This window comes from Triplophysa rosa, linkage group LG9 (assembly GCF_024868665.1).
Source record: "Triplophysa rosa linkage group LG9, Trosa_1v2, whole genome shotgun sequence".
Classification (NCBI taxonomy): Eukaryota; Metazoa; Chordata; class Actinopteri; order Cypriniformes; family Nemacheilidae; genus Triplophysa; species Triplophysa rosa.
Window position 1 is genome coordinate 20,649,556 of NC_079898.1, and position 18,181 is coordinate 20,667,736.

Genomic DNA, 18,181 nt, shown 5'->3' on the forward strand with positions numbered 1-18,181 from the left:
GGTGTGGTTACACGAGGCGTTTCAGGCAGGTCTGGGTGGGCATTCGCTTTTAGATAGAATGCATCTTTTGTTCCGACACTTTCATTTTTACAATTTTACGTGTCTAATACATGTACAGTATGGGCAAACACACCAAAGACACAGAAAAACACGTATTCGCGCCATATGACCCCTTTAATCTGACAGGAAACTGCAAAAGAAAGCGGCTGGTGAATATGCTAGCTATGCTGGTGCAGCTGTAAACAGCCATGAGAATCCATTAGTTCTCACTTTAGAGCCCTGAAGTGAGACCTCAATGCTGCAAGAGGACCATAAATCCCAAAAGAAACAGATCAGATCTAATGGCGATCTAATTATGAATATATCTTCAGATTATATAAGCAAGGTTGCAGACAGATGACTCAAATCTTTGAATGCTGAAACATCCTCACAGGGATCCCCAACAGACAGCTGCCAATTTTTAGAGAGCATGTTTCAAATGACTATGGAAAGATAGGTTTGCCTCTCTGATGTTATCTCAGGTCCCACTAACATGTGCCTCTGCAGGTAATGATATGCAATTACAGTGTCTTCCAACCACAAAACTGTCAGCGGGCACCCCCAGAATATGACTGATGGATGTACTTCCTTCCACTTCAAAGATGCAACAACTGTTGTTGAATTGTTTACGCTGCTCTTATTGTTCTTATTACAGTGCTTAAAATTACATGTGTTGAAAAAGCAAAATCTGTAAATGTAAAGACAACATTAGAGCGAATTCTCGAACCTCTTGCTTTAAAATAACTTCCATTCAAAGCTCAACCATGACATGAATCGTCACGATACCCAAATCATTTCCAGAAACAACAAACAGAGGTTTCAAACCCCATTAAACCCCAAACCCCAGCCACTGTATCCAAGATACAAAATAATTACTGTAAATGTTATTGTATTCCACCTATAACAATAATAGGCTACGGTAAATTTCTTATAACAGATTGAAAGGCAGGTGAACCTGCCAAACAGGCTCCTGATGTTGATATTCGTGTCAAGGTTCCAGCCAAATGGTACTGATCTGTGCTCAAGGGAAGTGATCCAACACTACTGGGAACAGCAATACCTACCGAACCTGCACGCAGCGTCGCTCAAAACAAGAGTCCTGTGAAGGTAAATATGAATCAGATGCACCCTTGGGCGTTCCGTTTTGCCACAAAGTGTTAACCGAGACGAGGGCGAGGAAGATTCCGATATCAGATGAAAAGTTCATCAGATGGCCTTAAATAGCTAAAGGGAGAAAGTCAACACCAGCGTAGAGATCAAGATGGCACACAACATCAATGGGAGTGAAAAAAGGCATGCATTCACGATATCAGCGGTCTTATCTTTCCTCTTCCTAATGATTTGAGTATGCAAGCGGCCTCAGAGGCTTGAGAGAGTTATGGGAAAATAAAACTCCTGGGTCATAACATAAGTCTTTCTGCTCAACATCAAGAGCCTGGAGCATGTTCTTTCCCTTTTTTAACTCGGGATGCCGTACCGAAATGCAGATTGTCAGTGTTGTTTGTTCTATCTATCACCGGAGTCGAAGAAGATAAGGGAACAGACATGTACGGGTCTAGTCCAGAGCTTTCTAAATGGCAGCCCGCAAGCCAAATAAAGGCTGTCAATCATTCCAATGCACAAAGACTAACGGTTCATGTTCATACAAAAAATTACATTCATAAAAACCACAGTTTATATGGCAGAGATGCTTTCTAGTGGATGATGTGCCATTTTCTTAGTAAAATAACATTTAAATTATAAAAAGATATGTGATAATCGATTTATGAAAGCAATGTGTCAAAACAACAACATAAACAAACGTTATTGCGCATGTACGCTTGTGTGGCCCAAACTTAACTTCCGGTACACATCCGCAAAGAATAGAGTCCCTGTAAATTATTTTTGAAAACAAGCAAAAGAAATAAAAGATAAATGACATTAGCTAGCAAGTTAAAAGTAAGTCTAGACAGTATTATGTTGGGCGACCAATAGAAGAACCGTTACTTGGTTAAACTTAAATGCGACAAAGTTACACTACCCATTCAACAAATTCTTTATTTAAATAATAAATATGCAATAAAATTCAACAAATAGTTTATTTAATACAACTATTATACATTAAAATATTAATATACACTTATATCAATTTAATAAAATATAAATAGTTATATTATTAGCCACTAGCAAGACCGATAAACAATGTTAATATTGGGCCATGCACGTGCGTCCAATGAAAAAGGCCCTACAACAACGCCTCTCATGAGTTATTCCAGAAATAAATATATACATACTTATGGACATTTTTATCTCTTTCAATGCCATTTTTCCCCACACACAGCATTAACTTCTGACCCTGTCCCAGTTTCTAAGCAGGTTAATGATTTCTAACCTCCAATAATGACTTCTAAAGCATCCTTTCTTGAGATAAAGCAAACACTACCGTTATCTGATTCTGATTCTGATCTATACAAAGACTGTTGTGATCTACACAAACACTCTTGTTTACCGGCGCACAGTCAGATCCGTCTCGGCAAGCGAAGAGAGCCGCAACACCAAAGGCAGAAAATGATCACCAGACCCACCAGATGTCTGAGAAAGTAATGCTGCCTTTGTAACCGGCACGTCACGTTCCGGAGATGACGGCCCTGTTAAACCCTCAGAGGTAAAGTGCACCACCATAAACCGTAATCCAGCAACACAGCATCAAGACATGTCTTTCCACAGATTCAGCTGACACGGTGCCAAAGCAGATATATATACAGTATACAGTACATCAATACACGGACACCCGGAGCCCCCCACACCAAAGCTTTTAAAACTTCCTGGGAAAACAATAGAGGGAACAAAAAGTCAACAAACCAAAAGAATGTTAAGAGGAATGTGAAATAAAATGGAAGAGAAGGGTGAGTGATCCCTTGTCTCGAACCAGAGGCATTCTTTCCATTGATTCAGAGTTCAAAGAGGAACAAGAGCTATAAAAACCTCATCGGCTCCAAGCAAATGGGCAGTATAGACAGCTCGACATGCGAAAGAATAATAATCATCTCTCAGCGCCGCAGTCTGGGGACTTGACAAGCCAAAGAGGTTGTACAATCTAAACACATCAAACTTGAAAAACAGACATCAGATTTGATTGCTTCTGGGTACAATCTGTGATATCCGAGCATGCAGCTACTGTTGGATGATCCCGATGGGATCTCACAGACGTGTCTACTGTGAAACCCGGTGACAGCGGGTGGAAGAGCGGTGTCTAGGTGACCGAGTTGGAATTTGTGGAAATATTTTCTCTCACTTTGATATGAACGATCACCCTCTAAGATCTCATCCTCTGCTCTCACTGGGTCAGGGTGGGGCTCCCGGGCGATTGCGCCTATGTGTGCGAAGGTTTCACGGGGGTCGCCACATGGAATGGGCGAGTGGGGTTTTCCTGGAAGCACATCACACCCGGCTGCGTAACTGTAGCCTGGGCCGAGCGGGCGGTGCATCTTATCACTCTGTTCAACGTCCACCTGAAACAATATTTGCGCATGAGTGTTCAATTTAACATTTGGGTGACCCTTCAGCGTGGTTATGAAATGCTGTAGTGTGGCCCAACAGGAGGATGCAACACATGATCAAAAGGAGAACTGTAAAGATAAGTACATGAAGTAAAGCACCTTCCTTTCATAATTTCACTGAAGAAAAAGATCAAAGACAAAACAAAAACTAAACACGTTAACATGAAGTCAATCAAAAAGACCGTAATAAAGATTCTTGCCATGACACGGCAAGGTGACAGTAACATAGAAAATGAAGATGTGACTTCGTGTGCAAACAGATGTCTGTGACACTACAACAAGTTGCCTACACCTGCACTATCGAAAAAAAGAGAATAAATAAAAGATCATCTTTTATTTATAAGATAACATTTTAGTTAATACACTAGTATTTGATGTCTTACTATGACTGAAAGGCTTGTTTAATTCCTGTTAATACCTAGGTCTAGTTACTTGAAAACAAATATACTGTTAAGTTCAGGGAAACTGAAACCGACATACAAAATACAGTAAGTTCCAAAATTGACTAATATTTTCATTAAAATAACATTTCCTCATAAAATTACACAACTGCACAACTATTTTTGACTACTTATTATCAGTCTATTCTGAGTCATATCTTGGTTCCAAATAAGCTTAAAAATGTGACCTCTTCTGACTTTTCTCGTATATTTGTAGCAATAGCCAACAAAACATTCTATGGTTCAAAATTATACATTTTTCCTTTATACCAAAATCATTAGGATATTAAGTAAATATCATGTTCCATTAAGATATTTTGTAAATTTCCTACCGTAAATACATCAAAACTTTATTTTTGTGAACGGATGCAGCAAAATTGTGAACAATATGGCCGGAAACACACCTACAAACTTCACTCACTGCTGCCCGCTCTTTGGGAATTACCAAATCTACATGTATGTAAAGCTTAGAATTCCTGCTTTTGGGTTCATCTACTCTCCACACAACATCATTACAGTGGTAAGCCAATAGAGAGCGTTAAAACCAACCTGTAGTAAAAAAATTAAAAACAGACAGGAAGTGCCTCAGGACCATTTGTGTTTAAGTCTTGTGAAAGGATCTATACGATAAACTCTTAAGGTTTGCTGCAAAATCCATCAACCCAGATATTTGCTGGTTAGTGGAACAGTAGAACAAAACTACCCGTAAATCCTTAAATGAGCTCTGGTACTGTAAATGCAGAAATTAGGGACTCAAGAGGAGAATGGTGTGGTGTGAATGAGTGCAGGGAAACACATTCCTCCTGTTTGATTCCAGCAGATTAATGATGTGGGAAAGGCTCCTGAAATCTTGAGTTATGTGCTGTTCTGCAGGGCTAAAGGTTTTGAACCTGATCTCGACCTGTCATTGAATCCAGACCTCTTCTCTTCCTCATCTTTCTCTCCCACTAAATCTCTCCCGCTTGTGCATTTACGAATCGTCGGTGCATTAAAACTGACCCGCTACACACCTGGAAGGTTCACTGGTGCTCTAATGACGAAATGTGACATGCTATTAAATGTATAAGAACAATCACACTGTGCCAACTGTAATGGGTTCCTCTGCCAGGAAAATATGCACTTCATTATAAAACAAAAGAGGCCAGAAAATAATGATGGGCACCATTAAACCGCCATTTGATCTGCGCAAGGACCCTGCACGGAAAACACTAAAGGAAAAAGTAGAATGATCCTCTAAAACAATTTGGTAATTGCAGTAGTGAGTGCTTTGGTCATTCGGCACGGTTGGTCTAGGTTCACAGAGGCTGCACGCGTGTATGTGTCTGTGTGAGAGAGAGAGAGAGAGACTGGACTGTGGTGGAGCAGCGGTCTCGTCCTGATCAAGGTCCTTCCTCAATCCCTAATTACATACAGAGAACTGTGGTGGGACAGAACCAGAGGAACACCACTGACCCTGGAAAAGAGACTAGGGTGTGTGTGTGTATGTCCAGAGCAAGTCATACTGATGTACAAACATAACTTTAAGGCCAAAAGCGGGTGTGTTTGACCGCGGGAGAGAATCTGAAATGATATATTGCTTGCGATGTCTCTCTTTGAATAAAAGCATCTGCTACACGACTAAATGTACATGTAAATGATAAAGGTATGTGGAAAGGGTCCGGCTGTCCAGGGGCTTTTCTGCACAGCGAGACGTGGGCTTAGGAGGTGGATTTGCACGGCAACTGCGACACGACAAAACATCAAGGGCTAATTCTAGAACAAGGAGACAGACAGGCCGACTGACTGACTGACAGACAGGCGGTCAAGAGAGCCAGAGGAATTCGGCAACTCCTGCCCACAGGTCTCCATTTCCCGTGTTGGTAATCCTGCGTAACCCCCCTCACATGTTCGAGGACAGGTAACTGCTGCTAAAGCTGCCACATGCTTTATATTTAAAGGCTACGGGCCGTGCAGGGCAGGAAAACTAAGCTTGAACTGGTGAGGAGGGGGCGCAGACAGAAGGAGCCTGAAAGAGATACAGGATATTAGATATTTAATAACGTTTATAGGTGGTATTACGGACGCTTAAGGTGGATTGGTACAGGGTCACCTGACTCTGACGGTGTAAGCTGTCAAAAACAGCTAGACGGACGCAGTTGCCTACAGCTAATGCTGTGAGATTTTGTAGCACTGCAAAAAAAAACGTTTTAAAATCATATATAAAATAGTAAATGGTTATTATTTATAAAATTGAAAAGCACAGAATTTGGGTCACATCCAGACCACAGAGCTGATACAGTTTGTAGGACGCATCTCTGATAGGAAGACATTGACTGGATCGGAGTTAAAGAGATCACCCAAAAATAAAAATGATTTCATCACTTACTCACTCTCACATCATTCCAAACCTGTAGGACTTCCTTTCATCTGCAGAACATAAAAGAAGATATTTTTAAAAACATTGGTAACCAAACAGCATTGGACCCCATTGACTTCCATTGTACGGTCACAAAACCACTGCGACATTTCTCAAAATATCTTCTTTTGTGTTCCACAGAAGAAAGAGTCACATACAGGTTTAGAACAACATGACAGTAAATAATGAATTACAGATTTTTATTTTTGGGTGTACTGTCCCTTTAAGAGGACCTCAAAAACAACACACAATGCAATGCAGTGCACAATAGCTAGCTGCACGATATGATTTAACCGAAAGATATTTTGTCTAGTGTGGTTCAAATCTCACAGCACAGGTTTACCAAACTCACCTTCAGAAAACAGTTCCGAGTCCATTCAATTACAAAATGCACTGCTTGTGAACAAACAGTAACTGTATTCAGCACTGTAAAACAGAACAGACAACCGTATTCTTATGCTCTGTGAACGCAGGCTGAGAGAATCAGAAACGGTCCGAGCACCGCAGCCAGACGTCTCACTGAGTGAGATCTCACTCTGGCCTTGTAAACACATTCTCCAGTGGTAAGGCTATCTGCAGCAGTGCACTTGTGCTGGCTTTGGGGCTGGGTCACGGGCAGCCAGCTCTCGTTTAAGCCTTCCTCACAGGGTCTGCCAAGAGGAGTCAGGCTGGTACACTGTGCAGCTCTCGCAAAGCCCTCTCCCACGGCTATTAGTGACCATTCATCTGGGGAGCCTGGGAAAATGCCTCCGAACCCACCAGAGCGTCAGGGAGAACAGCGTGCCAGGTGTTCCCTCCCCCCTCTGCCACACCAGCACTGTAAGCCCTGGCACCTGTGGGAAAGAGGATGGGGTTTGGTAAGAAAGGGAGGTGTGGAGAACCAGCCCACCTTCTTTCTTTCTCCTCCCCTTTATCCATTAATACCTGCTCATCATCGGATCAAACACGCTAATGGGGAAATGGGAGTATTGGTAGACAATCTCACATCTGAGTCACCGGCAGATGTGCGTGAAAGTGCAAACAGCTGCCCGCGATCATTGGTGCGTCGTAAGTGTAATTGCCTCAGTTTGGCCAAAATTGATGGAGGGCTTCTCGGTTTACACTGCAGGAAACCCATTGAGTATGCGTGACACCAGACCAGAAGAACATCAGTGCTGCTTCCAACTGGGTGAATAACCTGGGTTAACAATGGATAACAAATGACCTGGAGGAAGTGCACAAATGACAAATGTGAAGCAACCCCATGAAAAATGTATGGTTACCATAGTTTCCAAAAATAAAACGCATTTTTACAACAACCTCTAACTAGGTCTTTAGCCACAAATTTATTTTATTTATAGACATTAAATTCATATGATTCCACAATGTTAGGAGTAAAACATTTAGTTGGTTACAACGAGGGCTGTCATGATATCAGAATTTCACTTTTACGCGGTTATCGTGGGCAACCCCTTGGTGATGATATCATCATGGTATTTATTCCAACGTTGTTTCTTTAATGAACAAATAATGCTTTCAGTAAAATGTATATTTAATTTTGTTTATTTTATGTATTTGCAGAATGAACACGATATCGACCATGGTCATGGTTTTAATATCGCGGTTATACCGGTATATATTGTCCTGTTCCTATTGTAGTACATTCCAACTAACGAAATATAACTGTACGGTCAAAATTTTAACCTTTTTTAAAGTGTGACTCCACCAGTTATAATGTCGGTAATTCGGCATATGTAATTGAACTTTATACTGTATGTTTATTCTTTATCCGCATATACCTGGTTAGTGAAATGCAAGTTTATTTGACAGTGAAAGTCAAGTAAATCCAAAACGCTTCATCTGGTCCATCGGGAGCTGTCTATGTTCATTTTCATATACTATTGACAAAGTAACAATATAATACAGGTTGAAACAGTAAAGTTACTTTAAGAGTGCTCATAAAAACCTTGTGGAATCATTTAGAACAACTAAACTTCTAAAAAAAACCCTGTCTCGATTTAGCTTGATTTTCAAAGTCTTTGGCAGAAACATTTGGGCAACAACCTAATTTCCTCATGTTCTCCATCTACCTAATAGTTATATGTTAAATTTGTACAAGATTAGATTACAGCACTTATACTATTCCAGCACATCAGCGGGGTCATACAGTGGCTTTAGAGACTGGCATAATGAGATAATGAAGAAAACTCTTCTCTGGGTGTGAGTGCTACTACCACACCGTTCATCTCATTCCAAATATCATTATGTCTTAAAATAAAAAAGAATCGAAATGCTGTACTTTTGCCCTTTTCAGGGCAGAAACGCTTGCACAAATGACCATATATAACATCGTAGTCTGCTTTCTTCCAGCAGCAAACATTTCCTTGGTAAGTTTGCCAAGGGTCCGGCTCGTGCTCGCACCAAGCCAAAGCATTTGGTGGGAAAAGTTCCCCTTTCCCGCCCTCTCCAAAGCGTAAATAAATCAACTCACTATGAGCTAATGGGGAAGCATGAAGTAGCCAGTCAGGGGGAATCTACGAGAGCTGACATTTGGAAAGTGGCCTTTGCAGCTGAAAGCACAGCAGACTTCTCAGGAAATGTGTCGGCATGTGATGTGCATGCAGGATGAGACGTGGCGTGCGCGCCGAAATCTGCAGAAACAACCACAGACAGGTCGTAACAGACACATCTTTGCTCAAGACATGCATGATAAAACAGCATAGAATAAAATAGGGTGACAGATAAAAGAGAGACAAATGATCTCATATGAGTGATTCTTCAACAAGTCAGCTAGCTAACTTTAAAATTATAATAAGAAATTGTTTTTTATAAATGATCCTATGGGACTGAAAAATTCCCCTAACTGAACAATAAACGTGTTCATGTGTTCAGATCACAACAAGACCAACAGCTGGAGAGGTCACATGTTGTGTGACCGGCCAATGACAAAACTCTGACACGGTCACACACGCACAAAGACAGAATGAGAGAGATAGCCTTGTCTGTGATGTTTCCTCATGCTTGTGTCCCCCGTGTGCAACTCTGGAAAGGAGATAAACAGGTTAGTGTTTGACCTCCACACCGAGCATGTGACCCTTCCATTTATTTCCCCATCACAGACTAGCTCCATTTCCTGCCGGAGGCCTAATAATACCTTTAACCCTTTTTGTTTATGGACACATAAGCGAAGGAGACAGTCTGTCCGCGCACACACCCTCATATTTATTATGCTCATCTGTCAGACATAATGAGTCAGTCTTTCTGATATATTAGACGATCACCCGGTTCTCACCTGGCCTGAGGGTAACACACAGAGCAGTGATTCATGATGTTCTCGTCAGATTAGCTCATGACATTTCTGAAATCGATCCGGAATGAGGGACGCTGGACACCTACAATGTGTCAGGAGGGAAAGTTAAGGTCCGTCTTCACGGGAGAAACCAGCTACTAACAAATGGAGAAAACCCCAACATTCAACGCCAGAATATACTGTAAACATTAAGACCTTCTCCACTATCAGTATCTAACATTATCTCATTTGATTTCCCGGCTTCTCTGGAAACTCGAGGTTCAGATTAAGATTCCAGCTGCGTATCCAACCTCATTTGTGTTGCCTAGCCCAACTATGGCCTAAAGCTGCTTTGAAACAACATGCATTGTGATTTTATTGACTTACAGAGACAGAAAAAAGAAACAGCCAGAGCTGGGCACCAATGCAGCGGAGCTGCCGTGCCTTGATGTGCCGTGAGAGGGGCAGCAAAATCTAAAGGGAATTTCGTTTTATGGGTTTAACTGCCCTGTAATCTGCCTCTCTCAGCAGGACCTGGCCCATGCAGTGAGTTAGCTTTTTACAGGGTATAAGTGCTACCTGTGCAAGAAGAAGCACCTCCTTCAGACTCCCTCCTGCCCCTCCTCTGCTTTTACAGGACGGGGTGAGGGGTATCAGATGAGAGAGACGGGACCAAAGACAATGAAAAGGCAATGACAGAGGACAGTCAATATCTTTCAGTCGTGTGTGATGATGTGACTAACTACATTTCCCGCGCTGCTAAGATTTAAAGCTGCAACGTGATGGTTAAAGGAACAGTTCACCCAAAAATGAAAATTCTTCATTTACTTCCCCTCAAAATGTTCCAAATCTGTATAAATGTCTTTATTATAATGATATTTGGAAGAATGCTTGTAGCCAAACAGTTCTTGGCCACCATTGACTACCATGGTAGGAAAAATTGCTTTATACATTTCTTTGTTCTGTTGAACACAAAAGAGGATATTTTGAAGAATGTAGGAAAGCAAACAGTTCTGGGGCACTTTTGACTACCATTGTATTTTCCATACTATGGTAGTCCTAGAGCTGTTTGGTTACAAGCATTCTTTCAAATATCTTTCTCTGTGTTCAACTTGAGGGTGAGTAAATGATGGCAGAGTTTTATTATTGGGTGAATTTATATTTATAAAAGAAAATCATTTTGGGGTGAACTATCCCTTAAAAAACGACAATGAACTCAACAGAAAACCCACAGGCCGTGTTATAGCGGACCAAATTGTTGTTACTTAAGTTAAGGGAGTGTTTCTTAAAGGCACAGCAGCAACAACAAAAAAACATTTGCCACAAAACAATTTTATGAACAGTGCAAGTAAACTTCAGATGGGGAAATATAATAAAAACCATATGATGGGAACCCTTTAAAACACATGAGAAAAAACTGGTACTGGGTGAAACATATTAACCGGATATAGGATAAAGTGGAAGCCAAGTTAAAAAAATCCATCACATCTGTATGATTGTGGTCCAGATACTCCTGGGGGGAGGCTACGTATTTTTCCTGATGGCATGCAGGTATGGCATCAATTTCTCCGCTCTGTTTTGATATATCTTCCTTCCTGCTGTGGGACCGCTGTGTACAGAGACACAGAGTGTCTAAAGAAGGTGAGAGGGAAAGACGCAGGTCTTCACTTGCAGCTTGATCACAGGTAATTATATATTTCAATAGCCTAAAGATAATTGTCAAATATGCAGGCGCAACAAGTACCTGTCATATTTTGACAGGTACACTCGGTATTGTATTTGAAGATTGCGGTGGTGTTTGAGGTTCAACTGAACGCCACGAAAAAGACATAAATCAAAATAGTTATACATTAGCAAACACTAATAACATAAGGGCTGGGTTTGTACGTCAGTATCATCTAATCTCCAGCCAACTGCATGAGGTGGATTTTGCAATTAAACATCTAGAATGTTTGCTGGAAAACATTGCTCAGTTGTATAACCTACAACTGCCTTTTAACCCTTGTATGATGCTCAGGAAGGTACCCGGAATTTTTTTTTTTAAATACTTACAGGAACATTTCACCCAAAAATGAAAATTCTGTCTTCATTTACTCACCCTCAAGTTGTTCCAAATCTGTATATTTTATTTTTCTGATGAACACAGAGAAATTTGATTGGAAGAATGCTTGTAACCTAACAGTTCTTGGCCACCATTGACTACCATACATTTCTTTATGGTAATCAATTTACAAAAGTATGATTTTTCCTACTATGGTAATCAATTGTGGCCAAGAACTGTTTGGTTACAAGCAATCTTCCAAATATCCTGCTCTGTGTTCACCTGTATAAATATTTATCCTGAATAAATATAAATGTCATAGGTTAAAGAAACATGACACCTTTTTTGACAATGGGTCTCATGGACCCCAACCCCAAACAAGGGTCAAGTTGCACACTGACTATGTTTAAATGTGCACCAATAATGCGATTTTTTCCAATAATCAGAGTAAGGATTTAATCGCAGTAACATGTTAACATGACACGAGTAAACCTCTCTCTCCCGTTTACATGCAGTTTTAATTATTCTGATCATTTGCAATAATACACGGTACAAACGATGCTCTTGGCATCAGTAGGTGCGTTACTGGCTATCGTTTTAATATGTTCACGTCAAATGCTAAACGCCTTCCTCCGGATGTGTTTCTTAGTTATTTGGCGCTGTGATAGATATAGAAATATGATGAAAATGTCTCTGCATCGTTTGTGTACTCTGTCATCACGTTCACACTGTTTCTGTATGAAGACAAGGAGCAGAGACTGCTGACAGCGAGTTGTGTTGACGGTAAAACTTCAGACTGTCAAGTTTACCATGAATTTGCGCTTAAGGTGCGTGACAGAAGCACACCGTGCACCTTGTCAGAGCAGCATAAATGCGATTAAAGTGTTTACATGCCTTTATATTGCGATTAAAACCGGCATACGCCACATATGTTACTTTGATTATGCTTACTGCGATTATGAGCTTAATCGCATTATTTCGATCGAATGATTGCGTTTACATGAGGTAAAGTGTAAACGCAGACGCAGTATTGCCAAAATCCTATTATAATCGCATTATGAGGGTGCATGTAAACGTAGGAAGTGATGTTTATAAGTAACTACTCTGAAAACCTCTGTATCATACATTCCATAAAATGTTCATTTTTTGAGTACAGGAAAAAGCTTTGCATCAGGTACACACTTATCCACGTATGCAGGTATTGGAACAAAGCACATGTGTGCTATACCTTCAAGGCAGAGCGGTGTGTTCAGGGTGACATCTTTCTTCGGTTTGGGCTGGATCTTCTGGTGTCTGGCCTCTTGAAACTGCCTCACCTTCTGCTCCACTGAATCTCTTATCAAAGAGCCCACTTCCTGCATATACAGACACATGCAAGTTTGCACACACACATATGCATTCATAAGAACAAAGATAACCCCCTCAAGCAAGGTTCTGTAATCAAACATGACATTGATTCTAAACCTTTTCAACAGCGCTCAAATTTAAACTGAAATGTTGCATGTGGAGTTAACACCATTGTGTGAACCTAGAGGAAAAACACCATTCAATGCCTAACTTATTTTCTGGGCAGATGAAAACATCTTATAAAGACAGAATAAAGATAGGAGGAGGGAATCCCCAAGAGTAGATCTAGAATCGGATTTCTGCAGTGTCTACTAAAGTGTAAGATCACATAAACAAACAAACAAACAGAAACACGCCCTCTGTCCCGTACCTTCCTGTGCTCCGGAGAAAACCATCTGGCATTGTCTTGGGCGCCTAAGGGCAGTAAGTGAAGATCCACCAGCACAGCAAAGTTCCCACACTTTGACAGAGAGAGAGAAAGAAGGCTCATCATTAGGGAGTGCTTAGACAAAACCAAAAAAGTCAAGAGCTGACTGAATGACACATTCAGATCCGTACCTAAAGGCATGTCACACAAACCCCTTCCTCTCCATGCATCTGTTTCGCCCTCCCCTCTCCCAATGACTTTTACAAGTGATGTAAACGTACCTCATCAGCAACCCGATACGCTTGAACCCAAAGACAGTGCTGTTAAACCCAAAAGCTTGTGGCTAAAGTCATTATTTAGTCACACATATATACATTCCTAATGGTCGCATTTTGGCTGCAGAACTTCATCCGATTCCGAAGTGTTTCAAAAGAGCAAAATCAAATTCATTGCGGCTATTTAAGTGGTCGCTACATCTCCGCTCCACACCGGCCTGATTGTGTTTTACACATGAGTGCCTGATGCTGTGCTCCGGTCCAGTCTCGCACGGGCCATTCCCGGACCACCCACGAGAGGACGGAGAGCAGACAGTCAACACTTGAACTCCAGACGACATGAGCAGACTAATGATGAGACTCAAGCTTGATTGACAGTGGGGGAGATGAGCTGATGACATCACAGGAGAGGTGTGTTAGTGATGAAATTATCTATATTGCAAAACCCTTTTCAAAACACACGCATGACAAATAATGACACAGTACAGAGCACATTCTAGAGCACTTGGAGAGCGTCTGATAAAAGCCTGATAAAACATGATTAAGTGAGTGTGGGTTTTAGTGTGCCCTGGAGAGGATCTAAAGTGGCCTGGGCAGGGCAGGCGGTATGAGGCTGGGTAATGCCTTGATTTGGGTCTGTGTTCTTCCTAGGCCAGTTGGGAAGAGATGACGTGAGAAAGTGATTAGATGGGTGTGTTGGGAAAAGCCCATTGTTCAGCCCCACTCACTGGCTGCACTCGTTCTCTCTCTCGTTCTCTTTACGTCTCCTGTCTCTTTCTCGCTCGTCCCATAAGCGATGATTTATGCCTCCCCATACCAGAGGAGTCTACAGCGACTGTGTAAATAAAACGTCTCCAGTGCTCTCGTTTGGCTTCCAACCTCCGAATCCATCTCCAGTCAAGCAGGATTACGGCACGTTATTAGCACAGAGACAGGCAGCTTTGGCCAGATCGTGCTGCCAAATAGCTTTGTTTTTGACATGAAAGCATTTTTTCTCTAATTGCCGCTTTGTGTACATGAGGGTTGTTTTAGTATTAAACACAACCATGCTGAATTTGAGGGGCGGGCTGCCCCCTAGTGTTAGAAGGATGTGTGTTTTTTAAAGATAAGTGGCTGTATGTAGAGGATCTGTGTTCAAGGTTTTGTTTCACTGAGATACTTAAAGATTTCATTTTGGTCAACTGTGGCACCCAAGAAAGAGTAAATCCTCAACAGAAGAGCGAACACAAAAGTTGAAACATAGGCATCCTTATGTATGAGGGGGAAACTATGTGTGTAGTATCGGACAGCAGATCCTTCAGAAAACACTGGGTGGCTTTCTCCCCACGCCTTTGTGCTTCGGTCATTCTGCGACTGACCAGTGGTTTCGGCTGACTGCCTTCCACAATTACCGTGGCGTGGGAAAGCAACGGATGGGATAGACAGGAACTGTCAATCAGGCTATTAAAAGGGGCTCAGCATCGATGTGTCCTCTTGCGCTAGCTGGAAGGGCTGTGCTATCGCATGCTGTTCTGTTTTTCTCCACTTTCTGTTCAAAATGCGAACTATGCCATTACAGATGACTGTAAGAATGTTCCCAGTATTAGATAGGCATGTTGGCCCTGCTTTTCCAGGCCCTGTGTAAATCACTGGACTATGGGACAGCTTTAGAGAAACAACTAAATGGATTTGCCTAATATGGGGGTTTGTCTTAATATGTGATAACATGGGTCAACTGAACAGGCTGGTGAGAAATAAGGAGGGTTGGACCATAAGGGATGTTAACGGGATAGTTCATCCAAAAATGAAAATTCTGTTATCATTTACTTGGATATTTTTGCAAAAAGCTGGACAATCAGACCCCTGGGTCCTTTTTGCATCGATTCCAGTCACCAGTCATCCAGTCAATAAAAATGAAACAATGCAACATTCTTGTAAAGCAATAAAATTGACTTAGACATTTGGATTTGTTTGTGAAATCTCAATACGTAACAAATACTAACATACTAGATCTATCCAAAATCTATTATTAGGCCAGTGAACAATTTTTGATGTAATCTTGGATATTTACAGAGAAAGCCATTAAAAATATGCTTTGCAACTGCAGACGGTTTTGTAACAGAAATTCCTTGCGGAACACAAAGCTGAACCTAGAGGTGATCTTTGACCGTAGCCGTTACACCGCCTCTGTTAACAATCCTTCAGCAGATACATGAAATTTAACATACACAGTTCTTAGACATGTATATGGGTTTGCTTGTTGAATGCACTTTTTATCATCTTCAATGATTTTGTTTATAATGTGAAATTGGTCTGCTTAATACCCACAAATGATTTTCAGCCAATTCTCAATTCAACACATCGTAGTCAACTCTTTGTTGTTATCTAGAGGAAAAGTGATACTGTATCCAGGAAATCCTTTACAGATCTTGGGGGGGGTCCTATTCATCACTTCAAGGGCAGTAGTGATTTTTGTGTACAAAGATTGAAGAATGAACAAGCGGTGCTTTCTAACGCAGCTCCTTTATTCTTTTCCATATCCTTTTGTTTGTTTCTCCTGTTGAATCCACCTGAGGCTTCCTGTGGGTCAATAACCTTGCGATTAAACTTTCCCTTACCTTTCTCTCTCTATCTGATCAACGTGCCCTGCCAAAGACACCACAAAAGCTTGAGAAACTAAACAAACAATAAAACAAAACAGCGGTAACTCAGTCGCCACCGCTCTGACCGAAGTCCTCGGCCTGTCGTAATGCTAAGCTGTTCTATTTTCTGCTTAGAAAAAACATGAAGCAATCACAACCTGCTTGCAGCTTTTCCTCCTGACCTCCTGGCTTTCCTCTGCATCACTCGCAGTTCCCAAGACGCTACCTTCTCTTATCTCTGTTTCTCTTGCTTTCTCTCTCTGATTAGTCTCGGGCAGTCAGCCCAGGAGCGCTCGTGCAGCATTTGCCCGTTCGCCGCCACACCTCCCTGCCCTTTTACCATTGCTATCGCTGCTGTGAGAACCAGACCCCCTTTCTCTGCACTTAGCTGTTGGGCTAACATTAACCAGCCACAGATGTTTATGCTGTGAGAGAGAGTGAGATAGAGAGAGGGCAGAAAAAGCAGTCTCACTCAATAAAACTCCCCCCTCCTTCTAGCTCCTTCTTTGTCTCCATGTAAAAGTTGCAGGTCGACGAACAGTCTCTGGAGCCTCAGGGAACTCTTTAGATCTATGGGTGTTGCCTGTTAAAGGCTTAAACTCTTGGTCTTGACTTGCTGATTTCGTACACTGTGAGTCACCTGGCATTCCCTAAAGAGGGTCAACATCAGCGCTGTGGAGAGTCATGAGACAAACGATTTTATAGATTTTCGGAAGAAAATGTGAATGCTGTTTTACTCCTGCAAAAGTGGTTGCTACAGTGCTAGGGTGGTCTGGGTGGTTGCCAGGGCGTTGCTACGAGGTTGCCAGTGTGTTCTGGGCGGATGGTATGTGGTTTCTAGGGTGGTTGTTGCCAGGATACTGGGATGTAATGATAACGGCTTCTAAATAGTTGGTTGCTAAGGTGTTCTGGGTGGTTTCTAGGGCATCACTTACTACTGAGATTTAAAGAGCGCAGCCCTTTTTACCCGATTTATCGTCTGCCAGGTAAAAATCCCAAGTCTGATCGCTTAAACAAATAATAGAACACATCTTCTCAATAAACCACATGGTTTGATGTATGTACGCAAACAGTGTGGGACGTGGCACACATCGATTTTGCAAAACCCCTAACCCCAAGTATGAACAATAGTGATGTTTGACTTAGCAAGCACCGCAAATGAATCAATAATGACTAAGATGGACGTTAATTTTAAGAACTCTGTGTGCTTTATGAGTAAAGCTCTGGATGTTAGCACACCTGAATGGAGATCAGTGTTTTATAAGACAGGTCACAACCCAGAAGGAAAATTCTACTAGCAAGAACGGGCAGGAATATCACCTGGTAATGCTCCACAAACAAGCAAACGATTTGAAGAGGTTCCTAAGAATTCCAGTAAATAGGAAGTATCGGGAGACAACAAAAAAACGAGGGCTGGGAAATACCAATGTCTAATTTACAGTTTATATTAAAGGTCCAGTCAGTAAAATCTAGTGGCAAGGTTGCAAATTGCAACCAACCGCTCACTCCACCCCTCCCCCTCCCGTTCCAAACACTATGACGGCTGACAGAACATGGCGAATTATATGCAAGGTTACCCGCGGTGTATGTAGATAGAAATAGCTCATTCTAAGGTAACAAAAACTTCATTGTGTAAGCTCTTTATACACCTCTGAAGACATAGTTATGTATATTATATTGAATTTATGTCAATAGATCATCCAAAAAATTACACACTGGACCTTTAATACAACAAAATTAACTGTAAAACAACACAAATTAATTGCAATGGAACAAGCCCCGGTTAAAAAACTTGATTCCTCCCACGTCTGTTACAAGCTGCATCTATCCCAATTTTTCTTCTCTGCTT

General features: G+C 41.5%; 1 protein-coding gene across 5 annotated transcripts in view; it reads right to left on the reverse strand.

The window, feature by feature from the left end:
• slx4ip (SLX4 interacting protein) overlaps nt 1–18,181 on the reverse strand; it is a 36,403-nt gene that overhangs the window by 15,487 nt on the left and 2,735 nt on the right. The window contains exons 1-5 of one of the 5 annotated variants that reach the window (XM_057342658.1): nt 12,951–13,059; nt 8,884–9,043; nt 7,338–7,590; nt 6,108–7,246; nt 3,314–6,023 (exon numbers count right to left, since the gene is read on the reverse strand). In XM_057342658.1, the coding sequence (XP_057198641.1) occupies nt 3,314–3,506 (193 nt within the window). In that variant the 5' untranslated portion in view covers nt 3,507–6,023; nt 6,108–7,246; nt 7,338–7,590; nt 8,884–9,043; nt 12,951–13,059. Of the gene's footprint in view, nt 1–3,313; nt 7,247–7,337; nt 7,591–8,883; nt 9,044–12,950; nt 13,078–13,439; nt 16,472–18,181 lie in introns of those variants that run through there. The other 4 variants (XM_057342657.1, XM_057342656.1, XM_057342655.1 and 1 more) reach the window with 4 other exon arrangements.